At 47.8% G+C, this 18,076-nt stretch overlaps 1 protein-coding gene across 3 annotated transcripts in view; it reads right to left on the bottom strand.

The window, feature by feature from the left end:
* Positions 1–18,076, bottom strand: part of CFAP251 (cilia and flagella associated protein 251) — a 39,580-nt gene that overhangs the window by 3,222 nt on the left and 18,282 nt on the right. For all 3 annotated transcript variants that reach the window (XM_079956465.1, XM_079956464.1, XM_079956466.1), the window contains 10 exons: positions 17,449–17,666; positions 14,659–14,850; positions 13,994–14,241; positions 12,592–12,743; positions 11,584–11,757; positions 9,681–9,865; positions 8,509–8,623; positions 7,425–7,588; positions 2,318–2,408; positions 340–483 (listed from right to left, as the gene is read on the bottom strand). In XM_079956465.1, coding sequence (XP_079812591.1) covers positions 340–483; positions 2,318–2,408; positions 7,425–7,588; positions 8,509–8,623; positions 9,681–9,865; positions 11,584–11,757; positions 12,592–12,743; positions 13,994–14,241; positions 14,659–14,850; positions 17,449–17,666 — 1,683 coding nt within the window. The remainder of the gene's footprint in view (positions 1–339; positions 484–2,317; positions 2,409–7,424; positions 7,589–8,508; positions 8,624–9,680; positions 9,866–11,583; positions 11,758–12,591; positions 12,744–13,993; positions 14,242–14,658; positions 14,851–17,448; positions 17,667–18,076) is intronic.

Consider the following 18,076-nt stretch of genomic DNA (forward strand, 5'->3'; position numbering starts at 1 on the left):
CTTCTGAGCAACTGCCTATAGGATTGCTCTGAAGAAATAGGCATGCACAAGAAAACCTACAAAGGGAGCTTTTGGGTCTCCCTGGAAACCCCTTCTCTTCAATGCAGTGCCATCTGGCTCAGTACATAAGCTGCTGCTTTATGCAGAATCAGACCGTTGGTCCATCTAGCTCAGTACTGTCTACACTGACTGGCAGTGGCTCTCTGGGTTTGTCTCTCTCAGCCCTACCTTGAGATGGCAGGTATCTGTGCCAATTTCACGTCAAAAATATATCCAACCACTCAGTCCTCTTTTGTTAAGGAAAAAGGTTGTGCAACTCTCCCCCGTAGTAATACTGACCTGTTCCTCAGATGGGTAGAAGCCCATGGCGCGCATGACAAAAGGGATTTGCTCCAAAGGGATGTGTGTGGACACCTTTCTGGGTTCCATGGTGTCAATACCTTGATGACGCAGCTGAGCATAATAAAAATAGTCTTCCAGCTCCTGGAAGAGGGGGAAATGTAATACACAGCCCATGAGGAGAAGGTGAGGGAGCAGAGTCTGTTCAGCCTGGTTAAGAGAGGTAACTGGATAGCCACCTTCAAATATTCATTTACTGCCACATACATAATGGAGCGGGACGTGGGTGGCGCTGTGAGTTAAACCACAGAGCCTAGGACTTGCCGATCAGAAGGTCAGCGGTTCGAGTCCCTGTGATGGGGTGAGCTCCCGTTGCTCGGTCCTTGCTCGTGCCAACCTAGCACATCAAAGTGCAAGTAGATAAATAGGTACCACTCCGGTGGGAAGGTAAACGGCGTTTCCGTGCGCTGCTCTGGTTCACCAGAAGCAGCTTAGTCATGCTGGCCACATGACCCGGAAGCTGTATACTGGCTCCCTCGGCCAATAAAGCGAGATGAGCACTGCAACCCCAGAGTTGGGTCCCTTTACCTTTACATAATGGAGCACATTTATTTTCTCTTGCTCCAGAGGGTAGGAATTGCTCAGATTGGGATTAGACTAAACATTTTGAAGGATTTCCTGGCTACATGAGTTGTTGGACACACTGCCATAGAAGATGGCCAACTTTCTTTTTCAGAAGCTTTTAAGTGCAAAGTTTGGTGGCCCCCAATTAGGGGTTGTGTAGTAATGGGTTTCCTGCATCAGCAGTGGCCTGTGGGTGTCAACTAGATGATCTTTGAGATCTTTTCCAGCTTTGGGATTTTATGAGAAAGGCACACTGAGTTTTGTGGCATGGAAAACACAAAAGGTGATGATTTAGATAGCTAGATAAATGATATCATTAATAGCCATTTCCTCTAAACTTGAACCCTGACATTCGGTTGATGTTTCATTTTTACAAAAAACATGTAGTTGGGGGGAAAGTGATCAAGTATAAATGGTAAAAGGCAATGACCCCGTGTGCAAAGCAACCAACTGGACATGCAATAATGGCTGGATTTTGAAACAGTGCCGGCTCCAGGGTTCTGGGGTCCTTCAATGGGGCACTTGGATCTGGGGGAGGTGAAACATGGGGCTGCCTTGCAAAAGCATTTGGAAACTTCAACTGGTGCAGAACGTGACTTGCTAGTGGGACCCAGCAGCGAGGAACATATTACTCCAGCATTCACTGGAAGCATGATTTGAAATACAATAGTGCCTCCAGTATCTGAGACAGCCTCTGAATATCAGTTGCTGGAGAACATGAGAAGGAAGAGTGCCATTGTGCTTCTGCTTTGCTTTTGGGCTTCCCATAATGAGCATCTGGTTGGCTCCTTTAAGAACAGGATGTGCCTTGAGTCTTATCCAGGAGCCAGGCTCTTCTGATATCTTTTGAACTTTAAAATGGGAAACAATATGGCAGTGAGGTATCTAAAGGAGCACTTTCTTTCAATGAAGCTTTCCACTGATTAGGAACTTTGTCAGGGACGCAGGTGGCGCTGTGGTCTAAACCACTGAGCCCAGGGCTTGCCGATCAGAAGGTCGGCGGGGGGTGAGCTCCCGTTGCTTGTTCCCTGCTCCTGCCAACCTAGCAGTTCAAAAGCACGTCAAAGTGCAAGAAGATAAAGAGGCATTTCCGTGCACTGCTCTGGTTCTCCAGAAGCGGCTTTGTCATGCTGGCCACATGACTCGGAAGCTGTTCGCCGGCTCCCTCGGCCAATAAAGCGAGATGAGCGCCACAACCCCAGAGTCGGTCACGACTGGACCTAATGGTCAGGGGTCCCTTTACCTTTACCTTTATTTCATTTATCAACTTATTGTAAGCTGCCTTGAGGGTGTGAATGCGGAAAGGCAGAGTAGCAAAGCTATAAATAAGGAAAGCATGCAAGTCTTACATTACCTTGAAAAACTCGCCCTCTCTGCCACCTTCCAGAAGGTTGTAGAATGGGATCAAATCTTCACCCCCCAGAAAAGAAGCTGCTTCCAGAGCACTAGGAGGAGAGCAACAAAGACACGTCTGGAGGAGAGGGGTGAGACAGGAGCCCCACACATCCCATTGCCCCTGCCACCTACTGCACTGAAAAACAGGTCCTTAAAATTAAAATTATCCTGTGCCATTCCAAAAAAGCCTAAAGGGTGCAATCCTATACCTGAGTTTTGCTGTATGAGGAGGAGCTTTGAGATATACCGGTACCATAAGCATGACGGACATGCCAGCAGAATACATCAAATGTACAGGTGGAACCGCTGAAAGCGATGGGGAGGAGCACCACCATGCTGAATCTTCTACCCCTTCAAGCCACACTCTGTTGGGGGTGGAATTCTGCACCCCCCCCCCCCGAAAAGGGCCCAATTTCCACCCCTTTTACAGTGGTAACTTGGGTAAAGAACTGAATTTGTTCTGGAGGTCCGTTCTTAACCTGAAACTGTTCTTAACCTGAAGCACCACTTTAGCTAATGGGGCCTCCTGCTGCCGTCGCGCCGCCACAGCACAATTTCTGTTCTCATCCTAAGAAAGTTCTTAACCCGAGGTATTGTTTCTGGGTTAGTGGAGTCTGTAACCTGAAGCATCTGTAACCTGAGGTACCACTGTACTTTGTTGCCAGGCATTCAAAAGCTGAGTGGGACCATGCTGTTTTCTACCAGCTGGAGAAGCTTGAACCTCCATCTTCTCATTTCTGACCACATGACCAATGCAGTGATTGTTGCCTCTCCCAGCCCTCCCCTTGGCTGCTTGGCAGAAGAGTCTTGCCACCCCTAGGTGGTGGGACTTGAACCCGTGTTCCAGGAGAGCTGGGCCATGTGGGAGCTGTGTGGGTCCTCTCGCCTTCCTGGCGCTTGATTTAGGGGGGCAGCTGCACACCCCCTGGGTGCACGATGTCACGCACATGTACGTGAAATCGCATAAAGTGGAGAACATCATCCAGACCTCTGGAAATCCACAAAAATCTGCCAAACTCCACCATAATCGCTCCCTCCAAACCTCATTTCACAAACTCCAACTTTCCACATGTCTCAGAGGTTGGTGCAAAGCCGCAATAGGATTATAGTTACAAAGGCTCCTGGGATTGCAAGCTCTTTTCCCACGGTTTTTGCAGTTTCCCCCCTCTTTCTGGACCGTTTTTGCCCTTTTCGCAATTTAAATCAATGTATTTATTTATTTCCCGGCACCACACATAGAAGGAGGTTGCACGCAAGTTGAACGCATGTATGTGGGGAGACATCTGTACACGTGTATATAAAGGTAAAGGTAAAGGTACCCCTGCCCGTACGGGCCAGTCTTGACAGACTCTGGGGTTGTGCGCCCATCTCACTTAAGAGGCCAGGGGCCAGCGCTGTCCGGAGACACTTCCGGGTCACGTGGCCAGCGTGACATCGCTGCTCTGGCCAGAGCCAGAGCCAGAGCCGCACACGGAAACGCCGTTTACCTTCCCGCTGGTAAGCGGTCCCTATTTATCTACTTGCACCCGGAGGTGCTTTCGAACTGCTAGGTTGGCAGGCGCTGGGACCGAGCAGCGGGAGCGCACCCCGCCGCAGGGATTCGAACCGCCGACCTTTCGATCGGCAAGCCCTAGGCGCTGAGGCTTTAACCCACAGCGCCACCTGCGTCCCTACACGTGTATATATGATCTATTAAAAACATACTGACAATTACAACAAAAACAGAAGCTTCTGATTGCTTGCTACAGGTGGTATTTCCAAGGAGGCTGGGGGCATATGATAGTTTTGTGCTGATCTTGTATTTTCCAGCTGTGTGCTTCCCTCCTCCCCTTCTGGTCTGAGCACATGAAATAGCAATCCCACACCATCCATAAGACACGATAAGATAAATATATAAAAGAGTCCACATGGCTCACACTAGGCATTGCACACACACACACACACACACACACCTCACACAGAAATAATGAAGCCCCTCAATTCCCACAGTTCAATTTAATTTAATTTAATCCTTCAGCCTCCAAGCCCATCCCTGCAGGAGCCAAGGCAAGAATCCAGTTTGCGCTGCCTTCTTTGCATCTGAGCATCACACTGGAGACACAAAACTAATGAAAAGGTGTTAACTGAACCAGGGTGGAGCCTGGGCTGCTTGAAGAGTGCTTCACCACCACCACCACCACCCCCACACACACCTGATGAGGAGTTCTGTGCAACTAAAATCCTTGCATATCCCAGCATGATTGAATATAGCAGGGACGGAAGAGGTTTTCCAGTCCAAGGGCCACATCCCCTTCTGAACAACCTCCAGTGGGCCAGATGCAGAAGAGGGTGAAGCAGTAAATGTGGGTTTTACCTTAGTACAGTAGTCTGGTTCCTACACAAACACACGTCCCTCTCTACCCTGCATCCAGACAAGTGAGAGCATGACCAGAGTTCAAGGAGGCATATTCTGGTCAGCCTGAACCCACTTGTCCTGGCTCTCACTCTTCGCTTCAGGAAACCCAAAAGCTTTATTCAATAAATCAGCACATGGTCTCAGCATTAGCTCAAGTTAGACAAAAAAAATCATTGCAATTACAAAGTGTAAATTGCAGCAAGGCTTACAAATTATTTTTGTGTGGTTGTTTGCAAGCCTTGCTGAAATTCTACACTTCGTAATTGCAATGGTATTTTGCCCTGCTTTATTGTAAATTTATTCTCCTTATCAATATGTTGTTGTTGTTCCAGTCCTGCTCACGCTTAACTAACAGCCATGCTTAACCATGGTTTGGTTAGTGCCCCATCCCAGATATTTGCCAAGCTGGAAAACCTTTGCCCACCTGTGTGAAGGTCTGTGGCTTGTTGAACAAACTACAGTGGTACCTCGGGTTAAGTACTTAATTCATTCCGGAGGTCCGTACTTAACCTGAAACTGTTCTTAACCTGAAGCATCACTTTAGCTAATGGGGCCTCCTGCTGCTGCCACGCTGCTGGAGCACGATTTCTGTTCTCATCCTGAATCAAAGTTCTTAACCTGAAGCACTATTTCTGGGTTAGCGGAGTCTGTAACCTGAAGCGTATGTAACCTGAGGTACCACTGTATAGTTATAACAAACCACGGCTTGGTGTCATGCATGCACAGAGTGATTTCCAATATTTCCTCTTGCTTCAACCTCAAAGAGCAGCATAAATTTTGATCCATGCGCCTGCACCCTGGATGTGGCTGTGCCTTCTGCGATCAAAACGCTTGATGCTTCTCTATATAATTAAGTTAAACTTGGACATTAAATATTGCAGACACACAGAAGATGCCAAAGGCAGCAGTAAACCACTAATTAGCTCATAAAGCTCCTTCCTCCATAAACAAACTACAAAGCCGTTCAAAACTGCCTGGACTCAAGCCAACAATTACAAAGAAGGATCATTTATATTCTAGTGCCTTCGTTTAAATCTTGCTCAGGCTGGACCTCCAACCGATTAAGTCACATAGACAAAGAATGTGCATGTATGCACCTGCATGGAGAAAATATTACTAGTACAGCTGTCCCACTGCAATTGTGTTTTTTTCCTGCTTGCTCTGATGCTAGTTAGCCAGATGCCCTAAAGCAGGGGGCAGAGAGGGAACCTGTGGCCCTTCAGATGTTGCAGGACTTCAGTTCCCATGACCCCTGGCGACTGGCCATGTTGACCGTGGGCTGATGGGAGTTGGAATCCAACCACCTATTGGGAGCCACAAGTTCCCCACCTCTACCCGACAGCAGTGGCCCCACAGCTGACTGCCAGGAGTGTCCTGGGGAGCATTTTTACCCCACTCCCACACCAAGTGACAAGCATTTGAACATCCCCTACAAAAAACACACGCCAGAATGCCTGGGCATAGCACACACAACCTGCTGAAAATATCCTACGATTCCTGCAGTGCTTTCAGCTACCACCTATCCGTAGCTAGGGGATGCGCAAGGGGTGGGTCGTCCTGGGCAGCACTGGGCCCAAGCTGCCATGTCCCTCCTGGGTGCCCTCCAGCAGGAAGGTGCCTGGGAGGGATGTGGCAACCTGGGCCCCCTGCAGGCCCAGCGGTGCCCCCAAAAGGGTCTTGCTATGCCGCTGGGGCCCATGTTCTCTAATAGCAACTCTCCAAAATCTCAGCCGGATAAGCATCCTTCCTAGCCCTGCTACTTGAGATCCATTTAAGTGGCGACTGGACTGTCAAGGGAATCCGACTTCAGTTCTGGCAACGGGAGGGTGTCCCCTGTGCTGAAGGACAGCAGGTTCATGATGTGGGGGCAGGACAGGCCATACACAGCTTTGTCCTCCAGCAGGCGAGTACAGGAGTAGAGGCTCAGGAAGGAAACAGCAAGGGGGCTGCCCCCATGGCCTGAGGCAGCCACCTCACTTTGCCTAATGGTAGGGTTATTGTTTTGTTGTTTAGTTTTAATTATTTACCTGTGTTTTTATCTTGTATTTTATTCTGTGAACTACCCTGAGGAGATCTTATGATGAAGGGCAGTATATACATTTAACAAACAAACAAACAAACAAATAAGTAAATAGGGCCAGCCCTGCATCCCAGCCAGTTTGGGATAATGCCTTTTACCCACACTCAAGAACACTCTCAGGTGGGGGGCAATTCAATTTCATTTCAATTTCTCCCAGTTTCTCATTTTTCAAATATAAGTTCAGTTCTCCACATTTCCACATCAGTTTGCATTAAAATAATTTTTTAAGTCCTCATCAGCATTTCTTGTGGATTTCTTCTAATAAACACACTTACGCTAAGCACTTCCCTCTAACTGAAATTAATATATGTATTTTAATTAAGAGATGTATTTGAATGCACACTTTCCCCTTGTGTTTACATTTTTGTGCACATTACTTGGCTGTAGAACTGCACTGCAAAATTTGGAGAAGTGAAAATTTCTATGGATGGTTGTGCTTCGATAAGTGTGAATTAGTTAAGTCCCCCTTTAAATGTAAATCAGACTGAATTGCTTCCCTCCTCCCATCCCCTCAGTGGTTTGCTCTGCAAGTCAACCTTGCTGGCCATCCCAGCATTGATCAGGGGAAGTGAAAGCTCTGCTGCGACTTACACTAAATTAATGTCCCACTTCATCACAGTTAAGTCGTTACCCCCCGTCGTGAAGAGGTGGCACCCGTCATAGGAGCACTCCAAGTTGGTGACGCCTGAAGGGTGGCAAATGAAAGCCGAGGACTTGTGCGGGTTCCCGTCTATGGGCAGTATCTGCAGGCCGACCTAGGGAAGAATCCAGAAAACCTGATGTGACTCTCCCCAAAGACTCACCTAGTCCGCCTCCCCACTCCACAGCCTAGAGTGTACACCATGGGGAGCCCACCAGATGATGCCAGACTACAGCTCCCATCACCCTTGGCCACTGGCTGGGCTGGCTGAGGCTGATGGGAGTTGGAGTCCAACATGGAGAATTAGCTCAGTTGGTTAGAGCATGGTGCTGAGAATGCCAAGGTTGCAAGTTCGATCCCCGTATGGGACAGTCGCATATTCCTGCAATGTAGGGGGTTGGACTAGATGTTCCTCAGGGTTCCTTCCAACTCTACAATTCTAGAATTCAGTTCTATGTATGGAAGGCCAGGGATTCTCCCATTCTTGGTGTTAAGGCCAAGGAATTCTCCACTGGTATTCTCACCATAGCAGGTAAGTTGAGCGAGAAGACCTCTTTGTGGAATTTAGAGGCCTACCAAGGGCAGCCGAAGATTGCCACATCTCTTTGGCCATCTGCCAGCAGTTCAGGAACAGAGGGGACAGTTGGAGTTGTGCAACAGGCCAACAAAAGCCAGCAGACTTGGGTATTCCCTGCCATACTGGCTTTGAAAAAGGAGCAGACTGGGTTGGGAGAACCTGGGATGTCACAACAATGGGCCTCAAAGCATATGACTTTGACAACAATATATGGACAAAAAGAAGTAGTTTACGATAAAGACAAAAGATCACGGCAATGTTCCTTATAGCACTTTTTGTGGTTGTTCTGTACAACTGTGCCTGGGATTGTGTACAATAATGTGCTCAACACCCTACGGCTGTTCCTGACCCATCACCAATGTCGGTTGCAAACCTCCCTAATGTTTGAGGAGGGCAGAGGCGAACTGGGAGCCTATTCCAGGCCTCGAAGGGACTCAGGATGGGGCTGGTTCACCTGCCTTGTCTTTTGTAATGTAGGCCAAGTACCGTCTCTGAGGATCATGTCCCTCTGCGAGTGGAAGCACCAGAATCTTCTCCAGGGGGGAGCCATAGGCTGGTCCCACAACAGTCTTCCTAAAATAAACAAAGCAACAACAGGAGCTCTTGAGCACCTGACCTTTAACAAATTAATCCAAGGATCACAGCTATGGATAGTGAAGGATAGCAGGCATTCCACCTTCTCTCCGCCCCCACAAAAACATATATTTGCCATTGCCCCAGGTATATTAAAATCCTGTCGTGGGCATCTAATAAATCATTGCCACCCCTTCACTCCCCACAGACTAGTTTCTCTCGAGTAACCCCTGCGCTACCCAGTCTATTAAATATACATAAATATATGCATATCCGGGTATAGAATGCATTGTTTTTGGAGATACGTCAAATTAACTCATAACTTAATAAATATAAGCTACCACTCCATGTCAGAATAAAAGGGTAAGCAAAGCCTCGTATCCTGCTTTTCATTCCTTGCACTAAAGTGCCTCCATAAAAAAGCAAACACATGCTCTGAACTTTCCTTCCTAATGATAATGGGCTCCTACTTATTAATCAACTGAAATGTCAGTTGATTAATCTACAAATTAAAGCTTACAGTCCTAGTTACAGTATCTTCCCATAGACCTCCTAATGGAGGAAGGAGTTTCAGCACTGCGAAAGGAACCTGTGGTCAGGGATGATGGGAGCTGGAGTACAACAACATCTGACAGACCTCAGGTTCTTCAGACTTTGTCTAGGGGATAAGGTACCAGGGTCCACAGGGAAGCTAGTCGTCAGCAAGTTGTGTGACCAGGAAGGAAAGGGTTGTGTTTCAGAAGCAGCTATGAAAGGTCAGATGGACCAGAGATAAGATATTGTAGCTCAGGAGAGGGAGGAGGTCAAGCTCAAGAAGACTGCAACGGAGCAGGTGGCAGGGCTGACACTGCAGCTGAGGTGGGGCCATTGCCGCACAGAGCTCAATCGGCTTTGTGAAACAGTGCGTTGGTGGGAGTGCAGGTGGCGAGATGGTGCTGGACCCTGGTTGTCTGGAGTTGCACTTGGAAAGACACACAAATACAGCACTTATAGGGAAATAGGAGTGGGATAATTGCAGGAGACACGGAATAAATAAACCAGAGATTTACCAGGTTACCTGCACAATCTTGTGGTTACATTATACATTTTCATTTTGTACTGATCGTTGGCAGTGAGGAAAAAATATTCTGTGGTGAGAGGTGGATACCAGGTGATGCACCTGGGGACGGCATGTTGTTCGATGCGGTCCCTTCGGATGACAACCAGCTCATCCTTGACACTCTTCTCCAGGTCATATTCCACCTGGAAACAAGGTAACAGAGACCCAGTGATGGGATGTGTGTGTGTCCAAACATCTGTGTCCATTACTTGGTTTCCCTGAAGCTGAATGTGTGAAAGTGACTCTACTAGGGGTGTGGAGGAACTGTGTTTGAACTAGGGACGTGAGAGAAATTCGATCCAGTTAACGTTTAAAGGTGAATCTAGCAAATTTACATTTTTTTAAACTGCAACAGAACCCTCCTTCAAAATTTGCACTTTTCTGGATTTCATAATGCAGTTCTCCAGCCAAGTAATGTGTATAGAAATGCACGCGCCAAAGTAAAGCATGCAAAAAATGCACAGATTAGTGAAACTAACAAACCATGATGCATCCTTAGGAGGGAAATGTCATGGATTTGTTGGACAAAGAGGAATGGTGGGAGGAGCGAACTGGGGAACCCTCAAGGGAATCTCCAAGAAAAGATGGCTCAGAGCCTGGGGACTGGTGGTGGGACAACGATGGGTGGTCAGAGGGAGAAGACTGGGAGGAGGTGGTGTCAAAAACTGAGGAGGTACTGTAACTGGGCTTAGTGAGCTGGGAGAGTCTGTGGCAGAGATAAGTCCAGAATCAGAGGTAGAAGCTGAAGCAGGGGAGGAGGGAGGCCATGAGGCAGAGATGAGTTGGGCTGGTGAAGAGTCACAGTATCTTCCCCTCCTGCTGCAACAAGCTCCCCTCTCACTTTGTCTCCCAGAACCAGAAGAGGCATGAAAAGGAGAGATGAGAGATTGGCGACACACAGACACAGTGATGGAATCTACACACATATAAAAAACGTTCTGAAAATGCTTTTTTAAAAAAAGTATATTGAGTTTTCCATAAGGCTCACCATCGTCATCTAGTATCACATTGTATATTGCACTTAAAACACACTTAAAAGGTTTTATTTGCGGCTGTATAGTTGAGTCCAGTCTCCGATTGCTTGGGGAAAAGCCCACGAGAGGAAGAAACTACGGCAGCTACAGGGAGGCAGGGACCTTTAGTCTCAGCAATTGCTTCATGGGGGCAAGAGCTACCAGAGATACGCTGCTGTGCTCATTAGGCCTGACAGTCCTGCGCAGATCCTGTTTCTGCTAATAAAAAGTTAACTCCCAACTTGCATGGTGTGGTTTACTGCTGGCTTGCAGGATCCTGACAGGAAATGATGCTTTGCAGAAAGGTATGTATTACGAAAAATACATACAGTGATACCTCGGGTAAGTACTTAATTTGTTCCAGAGGTCCGTTTTTAACCTGAAACTGTTCTTAACCTGAAGCACCAATTTAGCTAATGGGGCCTCTTGCTGCTGCCATGCCGCCGGAGCACGATTTCTGTTCTCATCCTGAAGCAAAGTTCTTAACCCGAGGTACTATTTCTGGGTTAGCGGAGCCTGTAACCTCAAGCGTATGTAACCTGAAGCGCCTGTAACCCGAGGTGCTGCTGTACTAAAATGTGTGCATTAGGAGAAATGCTGATGCATTCAACCGAATGTGTGGTGGAATGAGCTTGGTATTCTACCCTTGCTGAACCTCCACAGAGCTGAAGCTGAAGAGTGGAGGCCAGTCTTGGCCGTTGGGCAACCTGACTTGCACCGCTGGCTTGACCTCCCAAGTCCCTGGTTCCCAGCCTCCAATGGCTCCGCTCTGAAACCTCTCCAGGCTGACACATCTCTATGCAACTATGCAGCATGACCAGAAACTGTGTCCTGCTCACAGCACCTACCAAGAGTCGATCTTCGCCAAGAGTTAAGAGCCAAGGCTCATCACTGTCCAAGTGAACCCCAAAGAGAATCGTGCGAATGGGCTTGTAATGGGAGTGCAAGGCTGCCAAGCGGTCCCAGACTTTCTTACCCTCAACCATGGTTTGTTTGTAAAGGTTCAATGAAATGTTTTCATCCTGAAATACAATTAAAGAAAAACCCCACTTTGTATCAATGAATCGCTTCCTTTCGTTTTTCCTTTGCCACAGCAGCACAGCTGTTTACAGCAAGGGTCAGCAAACTTTTTCAGCAGGGGGCCAGTCCACTGTCCCTCAGACCATGTGGGGGGCTGGACTATATTTTTTTTGGGGGGGGGAGGAATGAACAAATTCCTATGCCCCACAAATAACCCAGAGATGCATTTTAAATAAAAGCACACATTCTACTCATGTAAAAACACACTGATTCCCAGACTGTCCACGGGCTGGATTTAGAAGGCGATTGGGCCAGATCCGGCCCCCATGCCTTAGTTTGCCTACCCATGGTTTAGAGCATTGGATTTTGATAGCTGCCCTATACTGAGTCACATCACTGCTCCGTGTAGCTCAGTACTGCCTACATGGACTGGCAGCGGCACTTCAGACAGAGGTCCCTCCCAGCCCTATCTGGAGATGCCATCGGGGTTTGAACCCAGGACCTGTGGCAACGGCAGGCAAGGCTGGTGCTTTGCCCCTGGGCTTCCAGCATGGAGAGATCTGGCTTCACAGCCCTTCTTGGCCATGAAAGCTCATTGCAGTCACTATCTGCCTGTTGCAAGGTTGTTACGAATATAAAATGGGGGCAAGGGGGCAGGGTGAGAGAGCCACGGACGCTGCTCTGAACTTCTCGGGGAAAGGGCCAAATTGTATTTGCAGTAAAACATTGATTCCATTTTCCCTCAGACTGCTTCTGTCTTGTGGGGAGATACAAGAAATGCTTCTGTAGGAGTAAAGCGCTACATGACTCACACGACAAGGGGAAGGAATACTCACAGCAGTCGCAAGATACTGGGAGTCAGGAGAGAAGCTCATCACGGTGATGGGAGTGCTGGAATATCGGAAAGGCTCTGGACAGTCGTTTTCCAAAGATATAGAATCCAAAATGTAAACACTTCCATCAATGAATCCGGCTGCCAATAATGAACCTAAAAAGTGCATGGGAGAAATAGTTGTTCCGCAAACTTCTCATCCCAGCAAGATTGGATGATCTAAGGCAGCCAACCCCAGCCTGGCTTACTCCAGATGTTTTGGACAACCACCGTCATCAGCTCTGTGCTGGTTAAGATGACGGGAGCTGCAGCACAAAACCTCTGGAGGGAACCAAGTCAGCGATGGCTGGTATAAGGCAACATCTTTTTCTACTGGTAAGAGGGTGGTTCCTCACAACTGGGGGGGAAAGAATTAAAATGTTGGTTCCTTGTGGCAACTAATATAATGCTATATTGGCATGGACAAGATCTTTCCGTAGGGCTATCTTAGACATTATTGCTGTCCAGCAATTTTAATTAAAAACTGCCCGCTTGTGACTTCTGACTCTTATTTGTATTCTGTTCAAGAGATAGAGCCATCACCAATGAACCAACTCTTCATCCCTCCACAGGGAACAGATAACTCAAAGGGCAATTCCTCAGCTATGCTGAACAGGAAGCCTATAGCAGGAGACTCCACAAGGAAGAAGCGTCTGATTAAAGGCACAGTAGCTCCCGAAAGCTCAGTAGTTTGGCATTGCAAGTGCACTTATTTTTATTTCATTTATTATTATTATTATTATTATTATTATTATTATTATTATTATTGGTCAATACCTGCAAATCAGGTTTGAAAAATTATGGGAGGGCAACACAAAGAATGCTAGAAAGCAGCTAGCTGGAAATGATGTTTCTTTTAAAATGTGATTTAAAAGGATTACAATTCCAAAAAGAACCCCTGCTGGTGTGGAAGCAATAAGAGCAAATCCAAAACCACTGTTCATGGCCAGCAATGGGGCCTCTTCCTTGGAATTTTCCTCAGAAAGAGTCAATCTGATTTTGAGGATCCATTATGACAGAACTAGCATTGCTTAAGCTGTATGCGTGTAAAGAATTATTGCAAAGGCATCAAGACTCAAACTCTCCCTTCCCTTCAAAAGAAATGAACCCTGCACCCCCAACCTGCCAAAAATCTCCCCCCTCTCCAGACTTCCTTTTGCAGGGGCGAAACTAGGCTTTATTTCACGCAGGTTAAAGACCCAGTTTGGCACACCCACACCCAGGCATTTGCATGCACAAACACAGGCTTGGAGCCTCAATGGCACCCCTTTGGAGGCTTCACACGGGGAAAAAAGCCTGGCTAGACTGCCCCCAACCCCTGTAGCTACAGGTCTGCCTTTTGCAAAGGAAGGAGCATGGGTCCATACCACTGGAGTCATAGCAGAGGCTCTGGATGCTATCACCCTTAAAGATTCGGCTAATGAGGTATTTATTGATCTTGTAGTTCCACACTTTCAGGAGCCCGCAGAAACTCCCCTTGGCCATGAGAGGTTTGCTCGGGTGGCAGCTGACAGCATGGACGGCCTCCTTGGGCTCCTCTAGGCATTTGCTGACCTTTGTCCCTTCCGTCTTGACGTGGATCACCAACGCATCCGCCGTGGAAATAATAAAATTCCTGCATCGTGAAAAAGAAAAAGAATTTTGATTCATACTCCAGAGCAGGCATAAGCAAACTCGGCCCTCCAGATGTTTTTGGCCTACAACTCCCATGATCCCTAGCTAGCAGGACCAGTGGTCAGGGATGATGGGAATTGTAGTCCCAAAACATCTGGAGGGCCGACTTTGCCTATGCCTGCTCCAGAGTAACATGCTGAGACAGTGAATATGATATTTACTGGATGCCTACCATTGAGCTCAGTTTTTCCATACGGTTCGTTATATAACTTACCTCTTTGTGACCGATATATACACAGAAAATGAATGCGAAGCTGCACAGACGGCCTTAAGTGGTGGCAGCTTTTGGGACAACATCACCACGAGTAGAAAATAGCCCTGCAGGGTGGGACCAAACCTGATTCTCTTCAGTTCTCACCTGACAACAAAGGGAAGCCCTGTTAAAGTGCAAGAAGTGGGGAATTTGGTGGTGTCCTCAGGACACATAGGTTTCTTGGAGAAGGATATGGATCGGATGCGTCCCAGTTTAAACTGGCTGTACCAGTGAAGAAGCTGCAGGTCTCCATCATAGAATTTCACATGGCCTTTGACATCACAGGTCACAAAATTCCTGAAAGGAAAATCAATTTGTTGTAGAGATATGGCATCATATTGGCCACAAAGAATAATATTAAAACCTAAAATAGGTAATATACTATTGTTCTGGATTTGCCTCTTAAAAGAAAAACCTAGCTACAGGGCTGGGCCAAAGATATTTTGCTTCCTGGGGCAAAGGACAAGGTGAGGGGAGTGCCTCAGGTGGCAGGATCTACAGGTTAGCAGATTCTGATGTAGATCTCTACCGCCACCCGCCACCCCCTTGTTACTGATGTAGATCTTCGTTCATCCCCTCTTCCCTGGCAGGAAGGGGGGCACCATTTTGTGGTTCGCCCCAGGTGCCACAATGCCTTGGCACCCATTCTCTGTACCCAAGTCAGCAAGACTGCAGCTGAATGTCCAAGACAAGCAGTGGGGAGCATCTCTGCCATACCTGAGCACAGCACACCAGCTCAGAGGGGGCAGAACAAGGCGCAATACACACACAGCTCTGCTCCACACCTGCTGCTTGCAGTGGACACTTCAATCTGTCCTGCTGGACAAATATAATGTGAATGGCTTCTACCGGCAGCTAAGGGCCACAAAATAGGGAGCACAGGACATTATTATTATCAGGACCAATGTCCGTCATCAGAAAGAGCTCTACCTCAACTGAGCATTGAAAGTAGACAGGAAAAGCCATAGCTCAGTGGTAAAGCAGCTGTATTCAGATGGTCCCAGCTTCAATCCCCAGTGGCGATGTCCCCTGCCCAAACCCTAGAGAGCTGCTGCCAGTCTGTGTAGACAATATTGGGCTAGATGGACTAATAATCTGGCTCAGCATAAAGCAGTTTTCTATATTCTATTATACTCATGTATATTGTTCAGAGCATGTCTGTCTTTTATCCTTTGAGGGCCACCTCTGTCATTAGGAAGAGTGAGGCAGAAGCTGGGGGTGGCAAACACTGCCAAAGTCTGAGAAAATGTGTTGTCTGGCCAGCAGCTTAATGTCACACTTGGGGGAGAGGGCACCGTCTTGCAGCCATTGTGGAGGCCAAATAGTTTTGGTAGGTGGGATGGAGTGAGGGCTGCCATCTCTTCCTTCACCTCAGGCAGCAAAACGTCTTTGGCCAGGCCTTGTTCTGAATGAGGCGGGTGTGCTTTGGAAATCCCATTCCAAATATTTATTTCCAAGGGAGGGGAAAAATTGCTGGCAATCAGTTAGTAGAACCACAGAGAAGGAGAAGAATTTGGCAAAACAATTCCTTGCTCTTGCACTAAACTATGTTTCTCGGGATTCTTTGGCTCTCTGAGGTTCAGTTAGCAATTCAGATCCAAGGAGTCCATGTCACAGATGTTGAAGCTCTGGCCCTTGTGACAGAGCAGGTCCCGTGATAAATAATATGTTGCCTGCATTGCCAGGGCCGGTGCTTGGCCTGCAACCACTTCTAGTGCTGCCTTGGTCTTCTCATAGAGCTGCTGCACTGTGTGCTATTTGTGAGACAGGATGGCAGGTCTCTTGTGAAGCCCTTGATACAACCAACCCTTTCATGGGATGCAATCCATCGCTTGCTTTTGCACTTTTCTCTGTTCCTGAATGCAGCAGTGCCCTCTGCTGGGTAAAACTGGGGAACTCCTCTTAACACTCACCAGGTGTCCCATAAACGACAGCCAAACTAAATACAGTACAGTAACGCAGCAGTGGAAGGAGGGGTGAATCGGATCAGAAGAGTGGCAGGCTGCATTTGGACTGGGTCAGCAAGCATCCCAGACCCTAAGATTTCAGGGCCCAAACCTGAGACCCCCTGATGATGTCATAGAAGAAGAGGAGTTTGGATTTGATATCCCGCTTTATCACTACCCTAAGGAGTCTCAAAGCGGCTAACATTCTCATTTCCCTTCCTCTCCCACAACAATCACTCTGTGAGGTGAGTGGGGCTGAGAGACTTCAGAGAAGTGTGACTGGCCCAAGGTCACCCAGCAGCTGCATGTGGAGGAGCAGGGAATCGAACCCGGTTCACCAGATTACGAGACTACCACTCTTAACCACTACACCGCACTGGCTCTTCATAGGGAGTGGGCCCTGGAAAGTCTGTGCAATATGTGTAGAGATGGGGGTTAATGTGACAGGGGAAGAACAAAGGAAGGAAGGCAGACCCCGTGCCCTGAGAGTCAATCCAATAATTTGCGGCTGGCTACTGCTGGGCTGATGCCTGCAAGCTGCACACATTGTCTTCCTATTTAATAAATTGTATTACATTAAGGGGCCCCTCACCCCCCCCCCCCGGAGATTCAAGCCCTCCTCCTGCCACCTGGAGGGGGCCAGGCAAGCCCCAAGACTTCAGGTCAGCCCTGGAAGGTCTGGCAACCCTAACTGGGGTTATTGGTGACAAGTTCTCTCCCCGCCCCCCAACTGCCCCCATAGGAGTAGGATTTGCCTATTAAGATGGCCTTCTCCCAGAGACATATGGAATCTAAGGATTTGCTGAATACTTTTGTGGATTCTCCACTTGGCCTGGCTGGTCTTCCATGGGTGCCCTCATGGCTAGGTACCTGAAGATCTAGCATGGTCACTTGATGCCCAGGTGACAAGGCAGATGTGATACGTAAACCTGAGAGATAATCTGCTCACTTGTCTGTGATGGCCAGCACTGTGATCCCATCCCGCTGCAAGTGCACCAGCTTGATGGCTTTCATGTTGTAGGGTTTGACGCACACGGCAGAAGATTTGGAGGGAGGGCAAACGGCATCCCAGACCACCAGCTTCCCTTCCATGGTCCCAGTAATGGCTTGTGTAGAGCTGAAGTGGAAAATGGTCTGGCTGAAGATCCCCACGACCTTGTTGAACGACTGGAGAAGGGAGAAAGGGAAAGATGCCCTTTGCCACCAAGCAAAACACAAAGCAGCCAGCGACAGAAGAGCTTTCAAATGCATACAAGTGGCAGAGAACAGAGACAGAAGAATGTGAGCTCTCTCTCTCCAGTTCTCTTTCCCCCCCAATTTTAAGGTCAGTTTGTACCCCATTTCTGCATCAGTTGGCGAATCTTTATTTTAAAAATTCTATAGCTGCATTTTCCTGCACAATCCTTCCAATGGACACATTTTTGCAAGCCAACACAACACATTTTGCACATAGCTTTCAATAAGATACACGTTCTTATGACCTGTGTCCCATAATATATGAGGTTTTTGCTTGCCAAACTGTATCACCTAATTCAGACACAAGCACATTGTTTCAGTTTGCATACTGTTTCAGGGAG

This window comes from Podarcis cretensis, assembly GCF_951804945.1.
Source record: "Podarcis cretensis genome assembly, chromosome: 16".
NCBI classification, from domain to species: Eukaryota; Metazoa; Chordata; class Lepidosauria; order Squamata; family Lacertidae; genus Podarcis; species Podarcis cretensis.